The sequence below is a fragment of the Gorilla gorilla genome, chromosome 5 (assembly GCF_029281585.2).
Source record: "Gorilla gorilla gorilla isolate KB3781 chromosome 5, NHGRI_mGorGor1-v2.1_pri, whole genome shotgun sequence".
NCBI lineage: Eukaryota > Metazoa > Chordata > Mammalia > Primates > Hominidae > Gorilla > Gorilla gorilla.
In genome coordinates, this window is record NC_073229.2 from 86,701,536 (window position 1) to 86,720,963 (window position 19,428).

At 33.6% G+C, this 19,428-nt stretch overlaps 1 protein-coding gene across 18 annotated transcripts in view; it reads right to left on the bottom strand.

The window, feature by feature from the left end:
• The window catches only part of LOC101154628 (protein eyes shut homolog), a 460,684-nt gene that overhangs the window by 140,275 nt on the left and 300,981 nt on the right, over positions 1-19,428 (bottom strand). For all 18 annotated transcript variants that reach the window (XM_055391337.2, XM_055391328.2, XM_055391331.1 and 15 more), the window contains one exon: positions 17,251-17,364. In XM_055391337.2, coding sequence (XP_055247312.1) covers positions 17,251-17,364 — 114 coding nt within the window. The remainder of the gene's footprint in view (positions 1-17,250; positions 17,365-19,428) is intronic.

Genomic DNA, 19,428 nt, shown 5'->3' on the forward strand with positions numbered 1-19,428 from the left:
AATAATAGATAAAGTTGATATGTCATTTCTGTGTAAGAGATAAAAACAATATCCTTGATGAGGATGGAGTAAGGAAAACTTTAGGGAAGAGAAATTGAACAAAAGGCAAACAAACCCAAAAATCTTGGAGAATTTGAAAAAGAAGCAATAGAATATTAAAGAGGTTACTGTGTCAATACCTAAGAAAAGATGGAAATAATGTATTGGCAGTAGTGCTGAGACTAGAGGCCACTGTATTTTTAAAGCTATAAAAAATGTTGGGATTTCCACCAACTGTGGTCAGTAACTGTGACACCTGGGTCTCGATTAATTACTAAAGAACAAAAATTTATGCAAGAGAAAACCAATAATTAATAATTTGGTACTGTCTAGATGCTAAGCACAATATTTATATTTTAGATACAAGATCTAACTAAACTTCAGAATAATTCTCTTTTTTGTTTTTTACTCAACTACTGCACATGAAAAAACTTAGCTTCAGAAAAGTTAAATGTTTTGGACAAGATTAATAAATAGTAGATATGGGGTGACATTGAAGTCCTTGAACTTCAAAAGAAATATTTTCCCAGCAAATAAAATTTCCTCCACAGAAAAAATAACAATGTTGGTTATGGGATTTTTGTCTCAAAAAAAAAAAAAAAAAGGAAATGTAGAATGATTCAGAAAGTGAGAGAACTAGAAGGATAACAAGGCCCAGTGTTTTTTAGAGTAATGATGAGGTTCTTGGCACTTTTGTGGATGAGTTGCTACATTAAAGTGGTTGTGATTTTCCTTGCAGTTAAGGAGACCAAAAAATTTGAAGTAAGATTTTAAAATACTGATGACAAGTTTTGTATTTGAAAAGAAAGACTATCAAGTAGGTGTATCCATCAATTAGTGAGGAGAAACCAAGAAGACAGTAAATGACAAAGCTAAAAGCAGTAGCAAAGCTGATATAAGGTGACATGGAGCTCAAAGAAGAAGCAGATTTTGAATAATACGTGTAAAGCAATAGTTTCATAAATGCAATTGTTAGCTTAGAGAAAGTAATAATGACCCCCATGGGGAATGGTACATGGTAGAATGCATAGCTTTCTATGATTCTATAGCAAACTGCAGAAAGAGAAAAAAGAACGTGTGGTGTGGTAGACTATCAAAAATATCTTCAGCAAAATTTCCAACCAAAATTGGTCTTACAGACCGTTCTCTACCCCTTTATCCTAAATGAGCTTCTATAAAATCCTCAGCAAATATAATATACAGAGAATGACAATGTATCATTTCTGAAGATGTCATAAAAGTTAATACAGCTCATTGTCTCTATTGAAGCTTATTGTGGAATTTAGTACCATGTATAAGGAAGCCAATGCCATGTAGAAAGTCAGTATGTAAGTCTTCCAACAGATAGCATCAGCAACATCTAAGCCAATGGCTGGCATCAACTTCCAGATTTGGGAGGAAGCAATCTTTAGATAATTCTAGCACCCAGTCTTTGCAATGACAATGATCAGAGCAAAATCAAAATAAAATGGCTGATTTATGAAAATAAATGTTGTCATTGTTTTAAACCACTTAATTTAGGGTTAGTTTATTACACAGAAACAGATGACCAGTAAAAACTTTGAGTAGTGAAGATGAAAGAGCACTAAGAATTTAAAGTGCTGAAAGAACTGGAAGTGAACGACAGAGGACGAAAAGTTAGGAAAGAAATGAGAGCTCCGGAGAATGTAAAAAACAGAGAGACCTGCATTTTGGCTGAGGATAAGAAGAACATAGATCAAAGGCACAGAGAAAAAATATGCTTGTAATATATACTAAAATCCCAGAGTTTCAGCTATTGATAAAAGTCAGATTTTTTCAGACGAAAGTATTTTATCAGCATTCAAAATAAATTACTCAGAAAATTATAGTGTCTCTTGTGGGAAAACTAACCACCTCCTAGTCCAACTGTCATATATATATATATATAGCACTTAATGGTCATTGTATTTATTTTCTCATAGTTAAAATCACTGAAGGCCATCTTTGTATGAAAACATTGTACAGAGTTCAAAACACTAAAAATACAGAAGTAGTTCTTGGTTTTGGGTCATAAAAACAAACTACATTAGGTGAGATAAAAGAGCTACTGCTTTTCATTTATTCGATAATAGGTACATTGAATCTTTCTAGCATTGGTCTTTATATATACCCAGTGGAACAATGTTTATTAATAATATTTTGAAATTTTAAAATAAACTGAAAATTCAAAATTATAGGCTAAATTTACACATAATGCTATACTAATAAAATTCTGTGTGGTCAAGGATATTTATTTGAAAATAATTTTATATTTAGTTAATGATAAGTAGCCAGATCATTACTTTTCCATGAAAAAATTCTGAAAAGTATAAGAAGGCACCATTTTCAAATTAACATCTGGGATTTACTCAGAAAGTCATTGGTCAACAACTGTTTTAAAATAACTGAAATAAAAATCATCTGACATATGTTGTTTACCTTACCTAAAGTATATACTCATTTTATAAATTTTTGTACCCCCTGACAGACAGACAGACAGACACACACACACACACACACACACACACACACACACACACACAGACACAGAGAGAGAGAGAGAAAGAGAGACATTAGCACTTCTCCCAGCTTTCTCTTCATGGAGTAATTAAATTTATTCCATTTTTAAAATCTTAGACTCAGAAAATAATAAATAAGGAATATTACAGAACCGATTACATGATTTCAGTAAGCCAAAAATGATGTTCACTCTGTATTTCTTACTATCTCAATGATATTCTTCATTATACAAGTATAACACCTCTTAAGAGCAATTATTTAAGTAAAATTTTGTCAGGGAGAAGATATGAGGATTACTCTCTTATTAAAAAAAATTTTTTAAAAAAAGTAACTTGCCAAAAAAGGGCATGATTGAATTAGAGAAGCTCCCGTTTTTTGCGACCCTGCTCCTGAAGTGAAACCTTGGGTTCTAAACACCAAATGGTGGCCTCATCTGCCATGACGCATGATATTTGTTTTATCAAACAGAATAAACTCTGTTAAAGATGCTCCTTAAAAGCTCTAATTTCAATTATACCCTGCTATCAGAGTTGGTCTACCATAGATAGACTAACAAATACCAATAGAATAAAATCTAATGCATAAAGGACAGAAAAAGGAATTACATTTTTCCCCAAATTTACAAAATTGATTGCTCATTAAGATATTTGCATGTACATCTTAATTTAATTCACTTATCTCAGATTATTTTTAAATTTGCTTTTAAACTTGATGGAAAATTCTCCAAATTGTGGCATAATTTGAGTTCAAAATATATTAATTATTTCCAAATCTTTATCTTGAATCAGGAAATGTTCATTTATTACAAGCCATTTCTAAAACTGCTTTTTTTTTTTGAGACAAAGTCTCGCTCTGTCACCAGGCTGAAGTGCAGTGGTGCGATCTCAGCTCACTGCCACCTCCACTTCCCAGGATCAAGTGATTCTCCTGCCTCAGCCTCCCGAGTAGCTGGGACTACAGGCGCGGGCCACCAGGCCCAGCTAATTTTTATATTTGTAGTAGAGACGGGGTTTCACCATGTTGGCCAGGATGGTCTCAATCTCTTGACCTTGTGATCCACTGGCCTCGGCCTCCCAAAGTGCTGGGATTACAGGCATGAGCCACAGTGGCCAGCCTAAAATTGCTTTTACACCTATACAATAAGAATTTGATTGGGTTATTAAGGTAAGCCTGAATATGATGAAGTAGGTTGTAAAAATTTCGAATTTTTATTCACGCTAATCAAATCAACATTTTAAGAAATCCAGTATGGTATCTATTGAAAGGATGATGACACTTTAATAATTATGGTATTGTGCTTTTATAGCCAGCTTCTGAAACTGTAATATCATTGAGTATCACAGACAAGATACAATAACAAGGTTACCCACAGAGAAAAGGTAAAATGCCTTGTAAATTTAACTTTCTAGATTTTCATTTTCAAGTTTTTGTACTAAATAAAAGCTGAAGCCATATGTTCAGAAGTGTTCCTGTATCTGAAAAATAAGCTTATGGCATTTCCCCATAAAACACATTTCTAAGTCCCAAGATGGAGTAATTAGAGAGATGTTTCTACATGGAGTTCTATAAATTGTCACACCTGTTTAGTTGAACAAAGAATGAAAATATGCAGACTTCAACAGAATTCAAGAACTCATTAAAAGACTTACACTTTACCAGCAGAAATTACTTAATATAGGAAAAACGTCAGTCATTTTTCAGGCAGTCATGAAGTGATTTTTAAATCACTGAAAATGACAAATTAGAAGTGGAAAATTATCACAATTTATATAAGCAGTATTACTGCGATGTATAGAACATCTACCACCAGTGATAGCCAATTCAACATTCTACAAGGGAAGCCAATTGACGCATTCAATATTACAAGGCTAAAGGCAGTTATTACATTTTTTCACTTTTAAAACAAAGAAAGCAATCATGTAATTTTCAGTTAGTATAAAAATCGAATACACTCTGAGTCAAAAATAAGCAGGTATCATATTTTCCATATGGCCATTTGTAGCAAATCATACATTTCATTTTTAAGAAATGATATATTTTTCAATCTTTTTTCTGTGTGTTAATAAAACATGGAGAGAAAGCTGTGATTCTTTTTGTTCTACACATGGCCATAAGAATGTCAGGACTCAAATATAACTCTGTGATTTCAGACTAAAAAATTGTGTCATACCTATTTTCAAATGTCTGTCAGAAGAGAATGATAATACTTTGAACTTCTTTTAAGATTAAGAACATCCCCACATCTCATAGTCTCCTGATTATCAAACATTTATTCAATACCTTATATGTGCTGTAAAATAGGGCTGTAAATTTGAATCGATCACAGGCTTTGCTGTCAAGAACTTTGCAAATCAGTAGGAGGAGTAAAGGAAGTGGATTTTTGCAGAAGTGAAGGAGAAGAAGAGAGACTTCATTCTAGAGAAGATACAATATATGAATGACAGCAGAGAAAATATGAATGTATATGGCTTGTTCATGACACAATCACTAAGACTAGTTGATTAGAGCAAACGATTGGTTAAGAAAATATTGAAAAATGCTTATAAAAGTAGATAGACATAAATTACATAAACACCTGAATGCCATAAAAAGGATACTGGATTTGGCTATATTCACAAAATGGTGGACATAAAATTGAATGAGAAGTTGTTATGCCAAACAATAACAAAAGTAGCAAAAGCTAAAATTAATTATATGCTTACCAAGTATTTACATGAATTGGTTCATTTAGTCTTAAGAAAAACACATGAAAGATGCTACTCAATTCTCTTTCCCCTTAAATTCACCCTCTTGACAGTGCTCCATTTACTGGTTTCCTCATTTATATTAGTGAAATTCATTTTTAAACAATTACCAAATTATAGTGAAGTCAGGACCACTTTACAAGAAATTGATCTTTATGCCTAATTATACATAATTGATTTTAGTTAAATATCCCAAATTACTGTTTCTACTTGGAAGGGCCCTGTTTAGAATCACTGAAGAGTTGCTTGTTTCACTGAAAACACAGAAAAGTTCTTAAAATTAAAAAGAAAAAGAGAGAGATAAAGCCACATTGACATTTGCTATTCTGTGTTGGTGGTGTCGCTTTTTTCAGATGAACTCTCTCATTGAAAACTACAAAAATTCTGTATAAAAACACACAGAAATCTGCACAAAGTCCTTTAAGAACGAACAAAACCAGGCAAAAACAGAATGCATGAGTAAACTCAGAAATTTATCCAACGAAATTATCTAATCTGTAGAATAGTGAGAGGACCACAAATGGTTAAACTAAAATGAATAGAGCCTCAGTGACCAGTAGGAGAATTCTTAATCTACCGTACGTGTAACTGTAGAAGGAAAGGAAGGAGACATTTTGGCAAATAACTCCTTGGCATATATTTGGCAAATATCAAAAGAGGCTGAATTAAAGTTCTGGTAGAATTTTTAAAATAAATTGACAAGTGGATTCTAAGATTTATATGTATATGCAAAGGATCAAGAATTGTCAGAACAATCTTAATAAAGACTAAGAAACTGGAAGATTTGTTTTACAGAACCTCAAATTTGATATAAATATACACTAACCAAGAAACACTAGCATTGGCTAAGGAAATAAAAATAGACCAATAGAATAGAACAGAGATTACAGAACTAGACATACACACATATATGTTTAATTTATTTATGATAAGATCTCAAGCAAATCTATGGGTAAAAGGAAGTTGCCACATGGTGCTGAACTGTATTTCCCTATATTAAAAATTAAACCAACCTTCTATGAAATGCGAAAATTAACTGAGTGGATTATAAACCTAAACAGAGGACTAAAACTGTAAGTCTTCTAGAAGAACGCATTGGATAAATTCTTTGGGATTTTGGAACATGCAAATGTTTCATAAAGAAGGCACAAAACATACAAAATGTGTTTTAAAATGATAAATTTATTTTATTAACATTGAAAACTTTTGCTCATCAAAGTACATGGAAAAAAATTTTAAAGTATGCTGGGTGTGGTGGCTCACGCCTGTAATCCCAGCACTTGGGGAGGTCAAGGCAGGTGGATCAGGAGGTCAGGAGATGGAGACCATTCTGGCCAACATGGTGAAATCCTGTCTCTACTAAAAATACAAAAAAAAAAAAAAAAAAAAAATTAGCTGTGCATGGTGGCACGTGCCTGTAGTCTCAGCTACTTGGGAGGCTGAGGCAGGAGAATCGCTTGAACCCAGGAGGCACAGGTTGCAGTGAGCTGAGATCGCACCACTGCACTCCAGCCTGGTGACAGAGCAAAACTCCATCTCAAATAAGTAAAATTAATTAATTAATTAATTAAAAGGCAAGTCAGAGACAGAGAAAAATATTTGTATTATATGCATACATGACAAGTGACCTCTATCCAGGACATATACAGTTTTTCTACATATCACTAATAAAAAGACAACTTAAAAATGGCAGAGTGAGTGAGCCATATTGGCTTTCAATGACTACAGGATATTACGGGCCTTATATAAATATACACAGATACTACCATATTATTAAATATTTCATTGACATTTTCATGAATAAACCAGAGAAGCAACATATTATATTGATTTTAGATCAAATCTCTGGAGTCAAATAATTCCAAATTATACTTATATTTCTGCCATTTCCTCAAATGGTAAAATAGAGATGAGATTATCTATTTTATTTACTACTTTATGGACTTTCTGATAAGAAGAAAGGTGCATATTAAATAGTAGTTAAAAATAACCAAAGGACATTAAATTAGTATACCAAAGGGATAGCTGAACCCCCATATTTATTATAGCATTATTCATAATAGTCAATATATGGAATCAACCTAGATGTCCATCAAGAGATGCCTGGATAAAGAAAATGTGGTCTACATACACAATCGTATACTATTCGGTCATAAAAAGAATGGAATCCTGTCATTCCTGGCAACATGGATAAACCTGTAGGATATTATATTAAGCGAAATAGGTCAGGCACAGAAAGATAAATACTGCATGTTCTCACTCATATGGGAGAACTAAATAAAATTTGAGCTCATGGAAGTAGTGAGTAGAATTGTGAGTATTAGATGCTGGGAAGGGTAGGGAAAAGGAGGATAGGGACAGTTTGGTTACTGGATACAAAATTATAGCTAGATAGAAGGAATGGCTTATGGTGTTCTACAACATTGTAAGGTGAATGTGGTTAACCGTAATTTATTATATATTTTCAAAAAGCTAGAAGGGAGTATTCTGAATGTTCACAACACAAAGAAATGATAAATACTTGAAGTGATGGATAAGTTAATTACTCTGATTTGATCCTTACATATTGTACAGATATATCAAAATGTCACTCTGTATCTTATAAATATAATTATTAAGTGTCAACCAAAAAAAGCAAAAGGAAAAAATAAGTATTCTATACATTGAACAACAATAAAAAGACATTCAAATTGGCATATATGTATATCTGTTTAATAATTTTAGCTAAATTTATGCTTTATTGAGCATTCAGCTCTTTTCATTTTATAATCAATTTACACTCTCATTTCTCAATACAAGCAATAAAGTTTCATTAGCATCCTGAGATCTCATAATTATCAATAATTACTATTTATTAAGTATAGTATACACTACCTTGTTGGTAGACACAAACTATTTTGAGACAATTTTTTGTTTGTTGTTTGTTTTGTTTGTTTTGTTTTGAGACGGAGTCTCGCTCTGTCGCCCAGGCTGAAGTGCAGTGGTGCGATCTCGGCTCACTGCAAGCTCCGCCTCCTGGGTTCACGCCATTCTCCTGCCTCAGCCTCCTGAGTAGCTGGGACTACAGGTGCCCGCCACCACGCTGGGCTAATTTTTTGTATTTTTTTTTTTTTAGGAGAGATGGGATTTCACTGTGTTAGCCAGGATGGTCTCGATCTCCTGACCTCATGATCCATCCGCCTCGGCCTCTCAAACTGCTGGGATTACAAGTGTGAGCCACTGCACCCAGTCCAATTTTGAGACAATTTATAGTAGGGTGGAGAACACTTGGAAATAATGTTTTGCCAATAAATCTATGGAGGATTCATCACAATGGAAGAAATTAATTGGAAGATTCAGAGGAAGACTCAGTTCTTTATCTGGATGGAATACGGTAGCAAAGGAAATTGTTCATGTTAGTAATTGATACAGAGCCTTTGCTTTTAAATGTTGTGTTATTGTGGATTATGCTGTGTTTGGAAATAACAGTCACCATCAATGCTAGTAATTATCATAGTGACTAGAGAAACAAGAAGAAAAAATGCTACAAAATAAAGTTTGACAATGTAAAACTAATAGCAACCTAGAATAAGCTTATATAAACACCTGCCTATTCAATGCCTTAAAAATTATTTACATTATTAAATGTGTTAAATATTTGCCATAAATTATCATTCCAAATTTTATAAATACTAAGCTTTAACATTGACTGTACATGTGTGCTTATCAGCTCATGTGACTCCATTATTTTTTAAAATTCCACTTATGAGAGCAAGGACTAGTTCAATTCTCTACATGGCAGGGGGTTAGAGATAGGGTTAAATTGACAGAGATTAATTTTCCAAACTCTATCAGAATTGAGTCTCAAAATAGGATTAAAGTTCAATTATTAAAAATGAAGAAAGTTATATCTGATTTAGCTCCTGCCTGCTTTTCTTTCCATGAGCAAAATTCTATTCTTCACAAATTCTACCCACTGGTGAGGATTACTCAAATGGAGAAATATGTACTTTACATTGGAAAATATTCTGTCTACCCTCTGATCTAAACTGCTAACTAAATGTCTTACAGTATTCTCTACTAGTCAGATTGGATCTCTTGTTATCTGTCCAAAATGGTAGCTGAAGTTACCATCATTGAATGCCATTGCAAAACCTTTTTAAAATCACTCATCTTGGATTCAAACATCCCAGCATCCTTACAAATAAACTTTCCTATCTTGAAACTAAATGTTTATGATAGCTTTAATTTAGTGAAACTAAAAACAGTTTATTTTCTGACAATCACCTGTTTCTACATCAAATTCACACTTGAAAATGTGTCATTAACTAATAATGTATAGCATAATAATTTTAACATTTCCTGGCATTAATCAAAAATACACATTTAAAAATTTAGCAATAAATCTTATAGTTATAAAATTTGAATAAATCACTTTCTAATGGATGCATAAATCTTACATAACATTTCAAATTTGGGACTACAATTAAGAATACATTTTCATGTGGTTTTATATTATATTTTAATTCTTAATTTTACTTTTATAATGTTTGAAATTGAAGTTTGACCTTATGGCTAATGATTCTCATTTATACTCTATTTCACAATATGTGAGATATCTGAAAAATCAAGAATTTGTTTTTCTAAGGGCTCTTAAGTTTTGAAATATGATTGGCATGCTCTACACCATATTTATTTGCAGCCTTAATGTAAATTTGCATTAAATGTGAGTTATTAAACTGCTTTAGGTATGACAATTATAATATTCCAAATGATATGAATTCCAAAATTCTGTTTGGAAAGAAATTCAAGAGCAATGAGAACTTGACATAATGGCTAATTTTATAATAATCACTGCTTGATATGGCATTAGGAATATTAATTTTCTATGGCTTTACTATGGCTCATTAGAACATAATATTGATTATGAATCCAGACTCATATTTCAAATAATATATATTAATATGCACAGTTGATCATGGTAGAAAAATGTACATATATTGGTTTCTGAAGAGTTTTGAAGAAACCAATAATAAAATATTAGAAAATATGTATCAAATAAAGAGATAGATGGTGTATTAGTTCATTTTCATGCTGCTGATTAAGACATACCTGAGAATGGGCAATTTGCAAAAGAAAGAGGTTTAATGGACCTACAGTTCCACGTGGCTGGGGAAGCCTCACAATCCTGGTGGAAGGCAAGGAGGAGCAAGTCACATCTTACATGGATGGCAGCAAGCAAAGACGGAGAGTTTGTGCAGAGGAACTCCTTTTTTTAAAACCATCGGCTCTCGTGAGACTTATTCACTATCATGAGAACAGCATGGGAAAGATGTGCCCCCATGATTCAATTACTTCCTACCGGCTCCCTCCCACAACACGTGGGAATTCAAGATGAGATTTGGGTGGGGACACAGTCAAGCCATATCCGATGGATAGATATAGACATATTTTATACATCTTTTAAATGTGATGCTTCCTGTACACATTTGGCACAGGCTGTACATCTCAAAATATTTCAAAAAAAAAACCCTATTATAGTTACCAAACCTTTATAGGGTAATCATTCTAGTTTGCTCAAGATAGCACCAGTTTATGCTCATGGGGTAGAAGACAGAATATTGCTGAAGTATCTCAGTTCTCTCCAAATATTAAAATGCCATTTGTCCTGGATGTTTTAACCAAGTACTATTATTTATGGTTGCACTGAAACAAATAGGGATGAGTTTGATAAATCACCACTTGATATTTTATATTCTGCCATCATCTTTTCCAGAAGTGTGAGATATAGAGTTATACATAAGCAGAAAATTATTTTTAACATGAGGATAATACAGTAATATAACCAGTGATAACACACCTCTCTTTTTCAATGCTTTCCAGATGCAGATTTTATTGTATCAATCATTCAAAGACAGCTTGTTGGACTTTGAAGACCCAAGCAGACAAAAGTAGGTAATTCCTCCTTATTTCAGTTGGTATGCAGAGAAGCTACTAATAATGCTACTCTTCCAGCACAGTGTTTCCAGGCTGCCAGTGAGCTTGGTCAGTAGGAACGACAGGAAATTATGAGTTATGTCTATGTTATATATGAGAGGAAAATTGAGGCTACTAGTTTTGTCATAGGGTTTATAGATATTTGTCTGTATGTTCTTGCTATAGAGGTTTGGTCAATTATTGTGTGGTACAAAACAGTGGTCAGTAAACTATAGCTGTGAGCTGAATAAGGCCTTCCACCTATTTTTGTAAACAAAGTTTTATTGATATAGTGAAATCCACACATTTATGTTTGTCTATGGCTGCTTTCATGCTGCAATAGCAGAGTTGAATCATTGTGATAGAGACCATATGGATCAAGAAGTCTAAAATATTTACTATCTAACTCTTTACAGAAAAAATTGCCAGCCCTTGGTATAAATCTACAACTATTTACATATTTTACTATGCACTGATGAACATCTCTTATTCTACAATAAATACGTACTTTTTAATAAAACTAAGTTTCAAATTTGTTTCCCTAGAAAATCAATGATGAATATGTAGTTGCCACTAAACTCGCCACTGTTAATGATCCACTGTAGGATATTAGTGACATTACTGACTGTATACAAACCAGAATGCATACATTAGTTGAGCAATCATCAGCATCTACTTTTAAAAATGTTAGTAAATATTTTAGAAGACTGTCTTCTGATGATGAGCTAGGTGCATAAGCAGAAGGTCTTCTTACATATCACTCTGTGAAGCACGTCTTTTCATTTAGATCAAATGACTGTCCCAAAATTATTTTTCTCATTTTTTATTGCAAGTTCCTCTGTGCATACAAAAAGTACAGTGATAATTGTCGAAGTGTCAGCTCAGCTAGTAGACAACTTCACTTACAGTTAAAAAATGCCAGCTTGGGCTGTGTGTGGTGGCTCACTCCTGTAATTCCAGCACTTTGGGAGGCCAAGGCAAGTGGATCGCTGGAGGACAAAAGTTTGGGACCAGCCTGGCCGACATGGCGAAATCTCGTCACTACTAAAAATACAAAACTTAGCTGGCTGTGGTGGCATGCACCTATAATTCCAGCTACTTGGGAGCGTAAGACAGGAAACTCACTGGAGCTTCGGAGGCGGAGGTTGCAGTGAGCCGAGATTCACCACTGCACTCCAACCTGGGTAAAACAGTGAGACTCTGCCTCAAAAAAAAGAAAAGAAAGTGAGCCATATTAATAAAAGCAGAAACTTCAAATTGATAATCAGTTAACTCCAACAATGGTTTTCTTTTTCCCTCCAATTCATTAAATTAAAATAAAGTTTTGCAAGTTTATTCTATCAAAAGCAAGACATCTGACAATATTGGTAGTGCCATTGGGAATTTGTGAATTCAGCAAACAATATTCAAAAATAAAGTTATTGGTTCCTGTAGTGAAATTTTAAATACACATTTTGTTAAGTATGTGGCATAATACATTGTTTTGATCAAATATAGAAATATGTGGAGCAGAAAATATAGGAAATGTATTGTGGTTCACACATAGTTCATATTTTGTTTCAAATCAGTCATGATATTCACACAACTAAAATAAAAACTGTAGTTGCAAAATTCACAAATAATTTTAAATACTTATAGAGTAATGGAACTAATTTGTTGTGACAAAACTATTATTGAAAAAATTGTAACATGGCATAATGTGCTTTTTTTCTTGCTTCTTTTCATAACATTCAAAGTTTAGAAATGTTTAAGTCTCTAAAGAATGACTTTGAAAATGAATCTAAGGGTGCAGGGAAGCTTTGACATTTTGGTAACAGAATGCTCTAGCTGCATCTTGCTCAAAATCAGTTTCAAAAATTTGATTAAACAGCCAAAAAAATTTAAGTACCAAAGAAATCAGTTTTTGAACATTACAGTAAGTTGCATTTTTTAGATAAAGCGTTGAAGTTTACTCCTCCATGTGTCAAGAAAGACACTTAGCAAATTTAATAAGATTTCAAAAGTATATAAGATTTTAAATATTATAACAGTGCTTTGGAATAGCTGGGCTTGTGGGAAGCATTTGAGGGGGCTCCTAAATTTCAAGGATAAACTTACATACTAGAGCATAATGGAAATAAATTGAGAGAGTCAACAACTTCGCAGTATCTAAATTTAGCCAAACGTTCTAAAGAATAATAAATAGAAATCATTTACTTCATGAATATCTTGGAAAATGTTATCTAACAAACTGATTTTGAATAAGTAAAATATAGAACTCCTATAAAAATATTTTATCCTTGAAGAGGTCCTTCACATCCCTTGTAAGTTCTTTCCTAGGTATTTTATTCTCTTTGTAGCAATTGTGAATGGGAGTTCACTCATGATTTGGCTCTCTGTTTGTCTGTTATTGGTATATAGAAATGCTTGTGATTTTTGCACAATGATTTTGTATCCTGAGACTTTGCTGAAGTTCCTTATCAGCTTAAGGAGATTTTGGGCTGAGACAATGGGGTTTTCGAGATATACAATCATGTCATCTGCAAAAAGAGACAATTTGACTTCCTCTCTTCCTATTTGAAAACCTTTATTTCCTTCTCTTGCCTGATTGCCCTGGCCAGAACTTCCAACACTATGTTGAATAGGAGTGGTGAGAGAGGACATCCTTGTCTTCTGCCAGTTTTCAAAGGGAATGCTTCCAGTTTTTGCCCATTCAGTATGATACCGGCTGTGGGTTTGTCATAAATAGCTCTTATTATGTTGAGATACGTTCCATCGATACCTAGTTTATTGAGAGTTTTTAGCATGAAATGCTGTTGAATTTTGTGGAAGGCCTTTTCTGCATCTATTGATATAATCGTGTGCTTTTTGTCGTTGGTTCTGTTTATGCAATGGATGACATTTGTTGATTTGTGTATGTTGAACTGGCATTGCATCTCAGGTATGAAGCCGACTTGATTGTGGTAGACAAGCTTTCCGATGTGCTGCTGGATTCAGTTTGCCAGTATTTTACTGAGGATTTTTGCATCAATGTTCATCAGGGATATTGACCTAAAATTCTCTTTTTTTGTTTTGTCTCTGCCAGGCTTTGGTATCAGGATGATGGTGGCCTCATAAAATGAGTTAGGGAGGATCCCCTCTTTTTCTATTCATCGGAATAGTTTCAGAAGGAATGGTACCAGCTCATTTTTGTACTTATGGTAGAATTCGGCTGTGAATCCATCTGGACCTGGACTTTTCTTGGCTGGTAGGCTATTAATTATTGCCTCAATTTCAGAACCTGTTACTGGTCTATTCAGAGATTCAAATTTTTCCTGGTTTAGTCTTGGGAGGGTGTATGTGTCCAGGAATTTATCCATTTCTTCTATATTTTCTAGTTTATTTGCATAGAGGTGTTTATACTATTCTCTGATGGTAGTTTGTATTTCTGTGAGATCGGTGGTGATATCCCCTTTATCATTTTTTATTGCATCTATTTAATTCTTCTCTCTTTTCTTCTTTAGTAGTCTGGCTAGTGGTACATCTATTTTGTTGATCTTTTCAAAAAACCAGCTCCTGGATTCATTGATTTTTTCAAAGTATTTTTATGTCTCTATCTCCTTCAGTTCTGCTCTGATCTTAGTTATTTCTTGTCTTCTGCTAGCTTTTGAATGTGTTTGCTCTTGCTTCTCTAGTTCTTTTAATTGTGATGTTAGGATGTCGATTTTAGATCTCTCCTCCTTTCTCTTGTGGGCATTTAGGGCTATAAATTTCCCTCTACACACTGCTTTCAATGTGTCCCAGAGATTCTGGTACGTTGTGTCTTTGTTCTCATTGGTTTCAAAAAACATCTTGTTTCTGCCTTCATTTTGTGAAGGATATCTTCAAGGAAAACTACAAACCACTGCTCAAGGAAATAAGAGAGGACACAAACAAATGGAAAAACATTCCATGTTCATGGATAGGAAGAATCAATATCTTGAAAATGGCCTTACTGCCCAAAGTAATTTATAGATTAAATGTTATCCCCATCAAGCTACCACTGACTTTCTTCACAGAATTGGAAAAATCTACTATAAACTTCATATGGAACCAAAAAAGAGCCCACATAGCCAAGACAATCCTGGGCAAGAAGAACAAAGCTGGAGGTATCATGCTACCTAACTTCAAATTTTACTACAAGGCTACAGTAACCAAAACAGCATGGTACTGGTACCAAAACAGATATATAGAGCATTCTTGGAGACCTCAGAAATAACACCATACATCTACCACCACCTGATCTTCAACAAACCTGACACACACAAGCAACGGGGAAAAGATTCCCTATTTAAGAAATGGTGTTGGGAAAACTGGCTAGCCATATACTGAAAACTAAAACTGGACCCCTTCCTTACTCCTTATACAAAAATCAACTCAAGATGGATCAAAGATTTAAACATAAGACCTGGAATCATAAAAATCCTAGAAGAAAACCTGGGGAATACCATTCAGGACATAGGCATGGGCAAAGACTTCATGTCTGAAACACCAAAAGCAATGTCAACAAAAGCCAAAATTGACAAATGGGATCTAACTAAACTAAAGAGCTTCCACACAGCAAAAGAAATTGTCATCAGAGTGAACAGGCAACCTACAGAATGGGAGAAAAATTTTGCAATCTATCCATCTGACAAAGGGTTAATATCCAGAATCTACAAAGAACTTACAAATTTACAAGAAGAAAGCAAGCAACCCCATCAAAAAATGGGCAAAGGATATGAACAGACACTTCGCAAAAGAATACCTTTATGCAGCCAACAGATATGTGAAAAAATGCTCATCATCACTGGTCATTAGAGAAATGCAAATCAAAGCCACAATGAGATACCATCTTATGCTATTTAGAATGGTGATCATTAAAAAGTCAGGAAACAACAGATGCTAGAGAGGTTGTGGAAAAATAGGAATGCTTTTACACTGTTGGTGGGAATGTAAATTAGTTCAACCATTGTGGAAGGCAGTGTGGTGATTCCTCAAGGATCCAGAACTAGAAATAACATTTGACCCAGCAATCCCATTGCTGGGCATATACCCAAAGGATTATAATCATTCTACGATAAAGACACATGCACACATATGTTTACTGCAGCACAATTCACAATAGCAAAGACTTGGAACTAACCCAAATGTCCATCAATGATAGACTGGATAAAGAAAATGTGGCACATATACACCATGGAATGCTATGCAGCCATAAAAAAAAAAGGATGATTTCATGTCCTTTGTAGGGACATGGATGAAGCTGGAAACCATCATTCTCAGCAAACTATCGCAAGATCAGTAAACCAAACGCTGGAAGTTCTCAGTCATAAATGGGGGTTGAACAATGAGAACACATGGACACAGGGAGGGGAACATGACACATTGGGGCCTGTTGGGAGTTGGCAGCTAGGGGAGGGATAGCATTAGGAGAAATACCTAATATAGGTGACGGGTTGATGGGTGAGCAAACCACCATGGCACATGGCATACCTATGTAACAAAATTGCCCATCCTTCACATGTAACCCAGAACTTAAAGTGTAATTTAAAAATATATATTTTATCTGCATATTTTATATCAAAAAAGATGTAATAATATCTTCCTTTAGCAGACTTTTTTTAAAGAAATTAACAGAAACCTCAACATGTGTTCAGTGAAAATGTCCATAATTTAAAATTTAATGGTTAAGAAGTGTCAAATAAACACATGAACAATTTCAAATTCATTGGTCGTAAATGCAAGTCTGAAGAAAGATGTAAGTAATTTTATGGTGAAAAGCATGTGAACTGTTGTTCAGACTCTTCTTATGCTATAAAACATTTAGCAGTAGTATGATTTAATTGTATTAACCAAATTGATTTATAAAACTTTACCATAAAAGAGTTCAGTATATATAACTTCTAAAATTGTATTTTTCAATAATAAAGGAAATATTTCACATTTAATTTGAAATACATAGATAAAATTAAAGTTACTTGTGTATATGGATGTATATATATGCATTTTTTACCTGAAAATTGCTCATCACATTCACAAACGAAACTATTCGAAGTAATATCGCTGCAGTTTCCATGGAAACAGACATGTGGTTGACATTGGCCAATTATTTCTGAGCAATTCTTTCCTATAACAATGAAAAAAAGTTTTTTTTACATTGGATATCAATATTATAACCATCAGTTTTCCCTCAATTCTTTAATAATGAAAATATCAAATTCTGACAAATGTAATTTCAGTTATGAAACCATGTTATACGATGATGCATTTAAATTGATATAGAAATTAATTTTGATACTTTACATAAGTTTTTCATCTTCTGACCCACGACTATAATATCCAAATATTTTTCTGGCTTGTAGTATTTGAGCTTTATTTAATTTACATAATATTTTAAAATTTTAATTGTATTTTCATGATAGATAATATTCATACATTTACGTACCAGTTTTTCAACATACATTGATAGTATTGCAGTGATAATTTACAAAATGACACATTCAAATGTGTACTGTTTCTCAGACTTACCCCCTAGCCAAGGGAACAATTCAAAAGCAGAAATGGCTGCCTGGATTCTCAGAATATGTGCACAAACTTCCAAATTCAACACTTCTTTGCACTTGCTGGCATATCAAATTTTCCAAATCTCACTTACACATACTATTGTGGTCCGACTATATCAGATACACACACACACACACACACACACACACACACACAGCCTTCCATAACATACTCATTCTATGCATATTTAATCATCTTATAATACCTTAGTAGAGGTATGTGCCTTGAAAATCCCAGGGCATAGCAAGTGGACAAATGTTGTCACAAACCAACTGCATGTAATTTGGCAATATGTTTTTTCCCCAGTTTAATTAAGCTCTTAATTTAATTTATGAGCAGTTTTTGCCATTATCATTGATGTCTTTCAAATTCCTTATATACTGACATCCCTGCCTCACTAATGCAGAATTTTTTTCTTCATTTGCCTCCAAGCAACCCTAAATGTAATGAAAATATAAATAATGAAAATATAAATAAAAATAATTGTGTTTCAAAAGGTTTTCCAAACATAAAAACTAAATTAACAGTATAATGCTCAATAGGCCACACCCTAATTAAAACTTAGTGAGTTTTATGAGCTAAATTGTGCCCACCCACCCCCACCAAATTCATATGTTGAAGTCCTAACCCTCAGCATCACAGAGTATCTATATTTGGAGATAATATCTTTAGAGAAGTACGCAATTAAGGTTAAATAAGGTCAGTAGCGTGCGTCCTAATCCAATGTGACTGGTGTGCTTTCAAGAGGAGAACATTTACACACAGATACATGCAGAGAAATGACAATATAAAGACACAGGGAGAAGACAGCAGTCTATGGACCAAGCAAATAGAACTCAGAAGAAACCATATCTGCCAATCTTTGACTTTTGGCATCTAAAACTGTGAGAAAATAAGTTTCTGTTTAAGCCATCCAGTCTATGGTACTTTGTTATGACGGCTCTAGCAAACTAATGCAGTAAGCATTCTCAACTGTTTTGACAATTCTACATATTTCATTATCTTCTTTGATTTTTAAAATTGAAGTAATTATTTATAATTAAAGTGGCAAATGGAGTATTCTTAAGGTTATAAAAATAAGTAAGCATTATTTAGGTATTTTATAGTGCTCAAAGCTTAATGATTTAAAGCACCTATGGCTGTAAGAGAAAGAGAAAGAAAGAAGAAAGAAAGAAAGAAAGAAACAAAGAGAAAGACAGAAAGAGAGAAAGGAAGGAAGGAAGCAAAGAAGGAAAGAAGGAAGGAAGGAAGGAAGGAAATTGAGTAGGAAGCAAACCATTCTATGCAGTTATAATAAAACCACTAAAATAATATCCCATAAACTATGAATGCATACATGCAAATTAATATTCTGACACAAGGTAGAAATTTTCTGGCCAAATGTTCTTTAAAACTCTTTGGACAGGTGAAAATGGATGCTTTAAAGACTGTCTATTAAATTGCTTTATCATTCACTCCAAATCAGCAGTTTGAGTGTTTTCACATTTTCTCTAGTCTACCTTAACTTTAATCACCTGATATACCCCAGCGGAAAGAAGACGTATAACTTGCACCTTCTATCACCAATGCCAACACAGTCAAATGAGAATTTGATCCACGTTATAGAGACAATATATTCAGTGGCTAT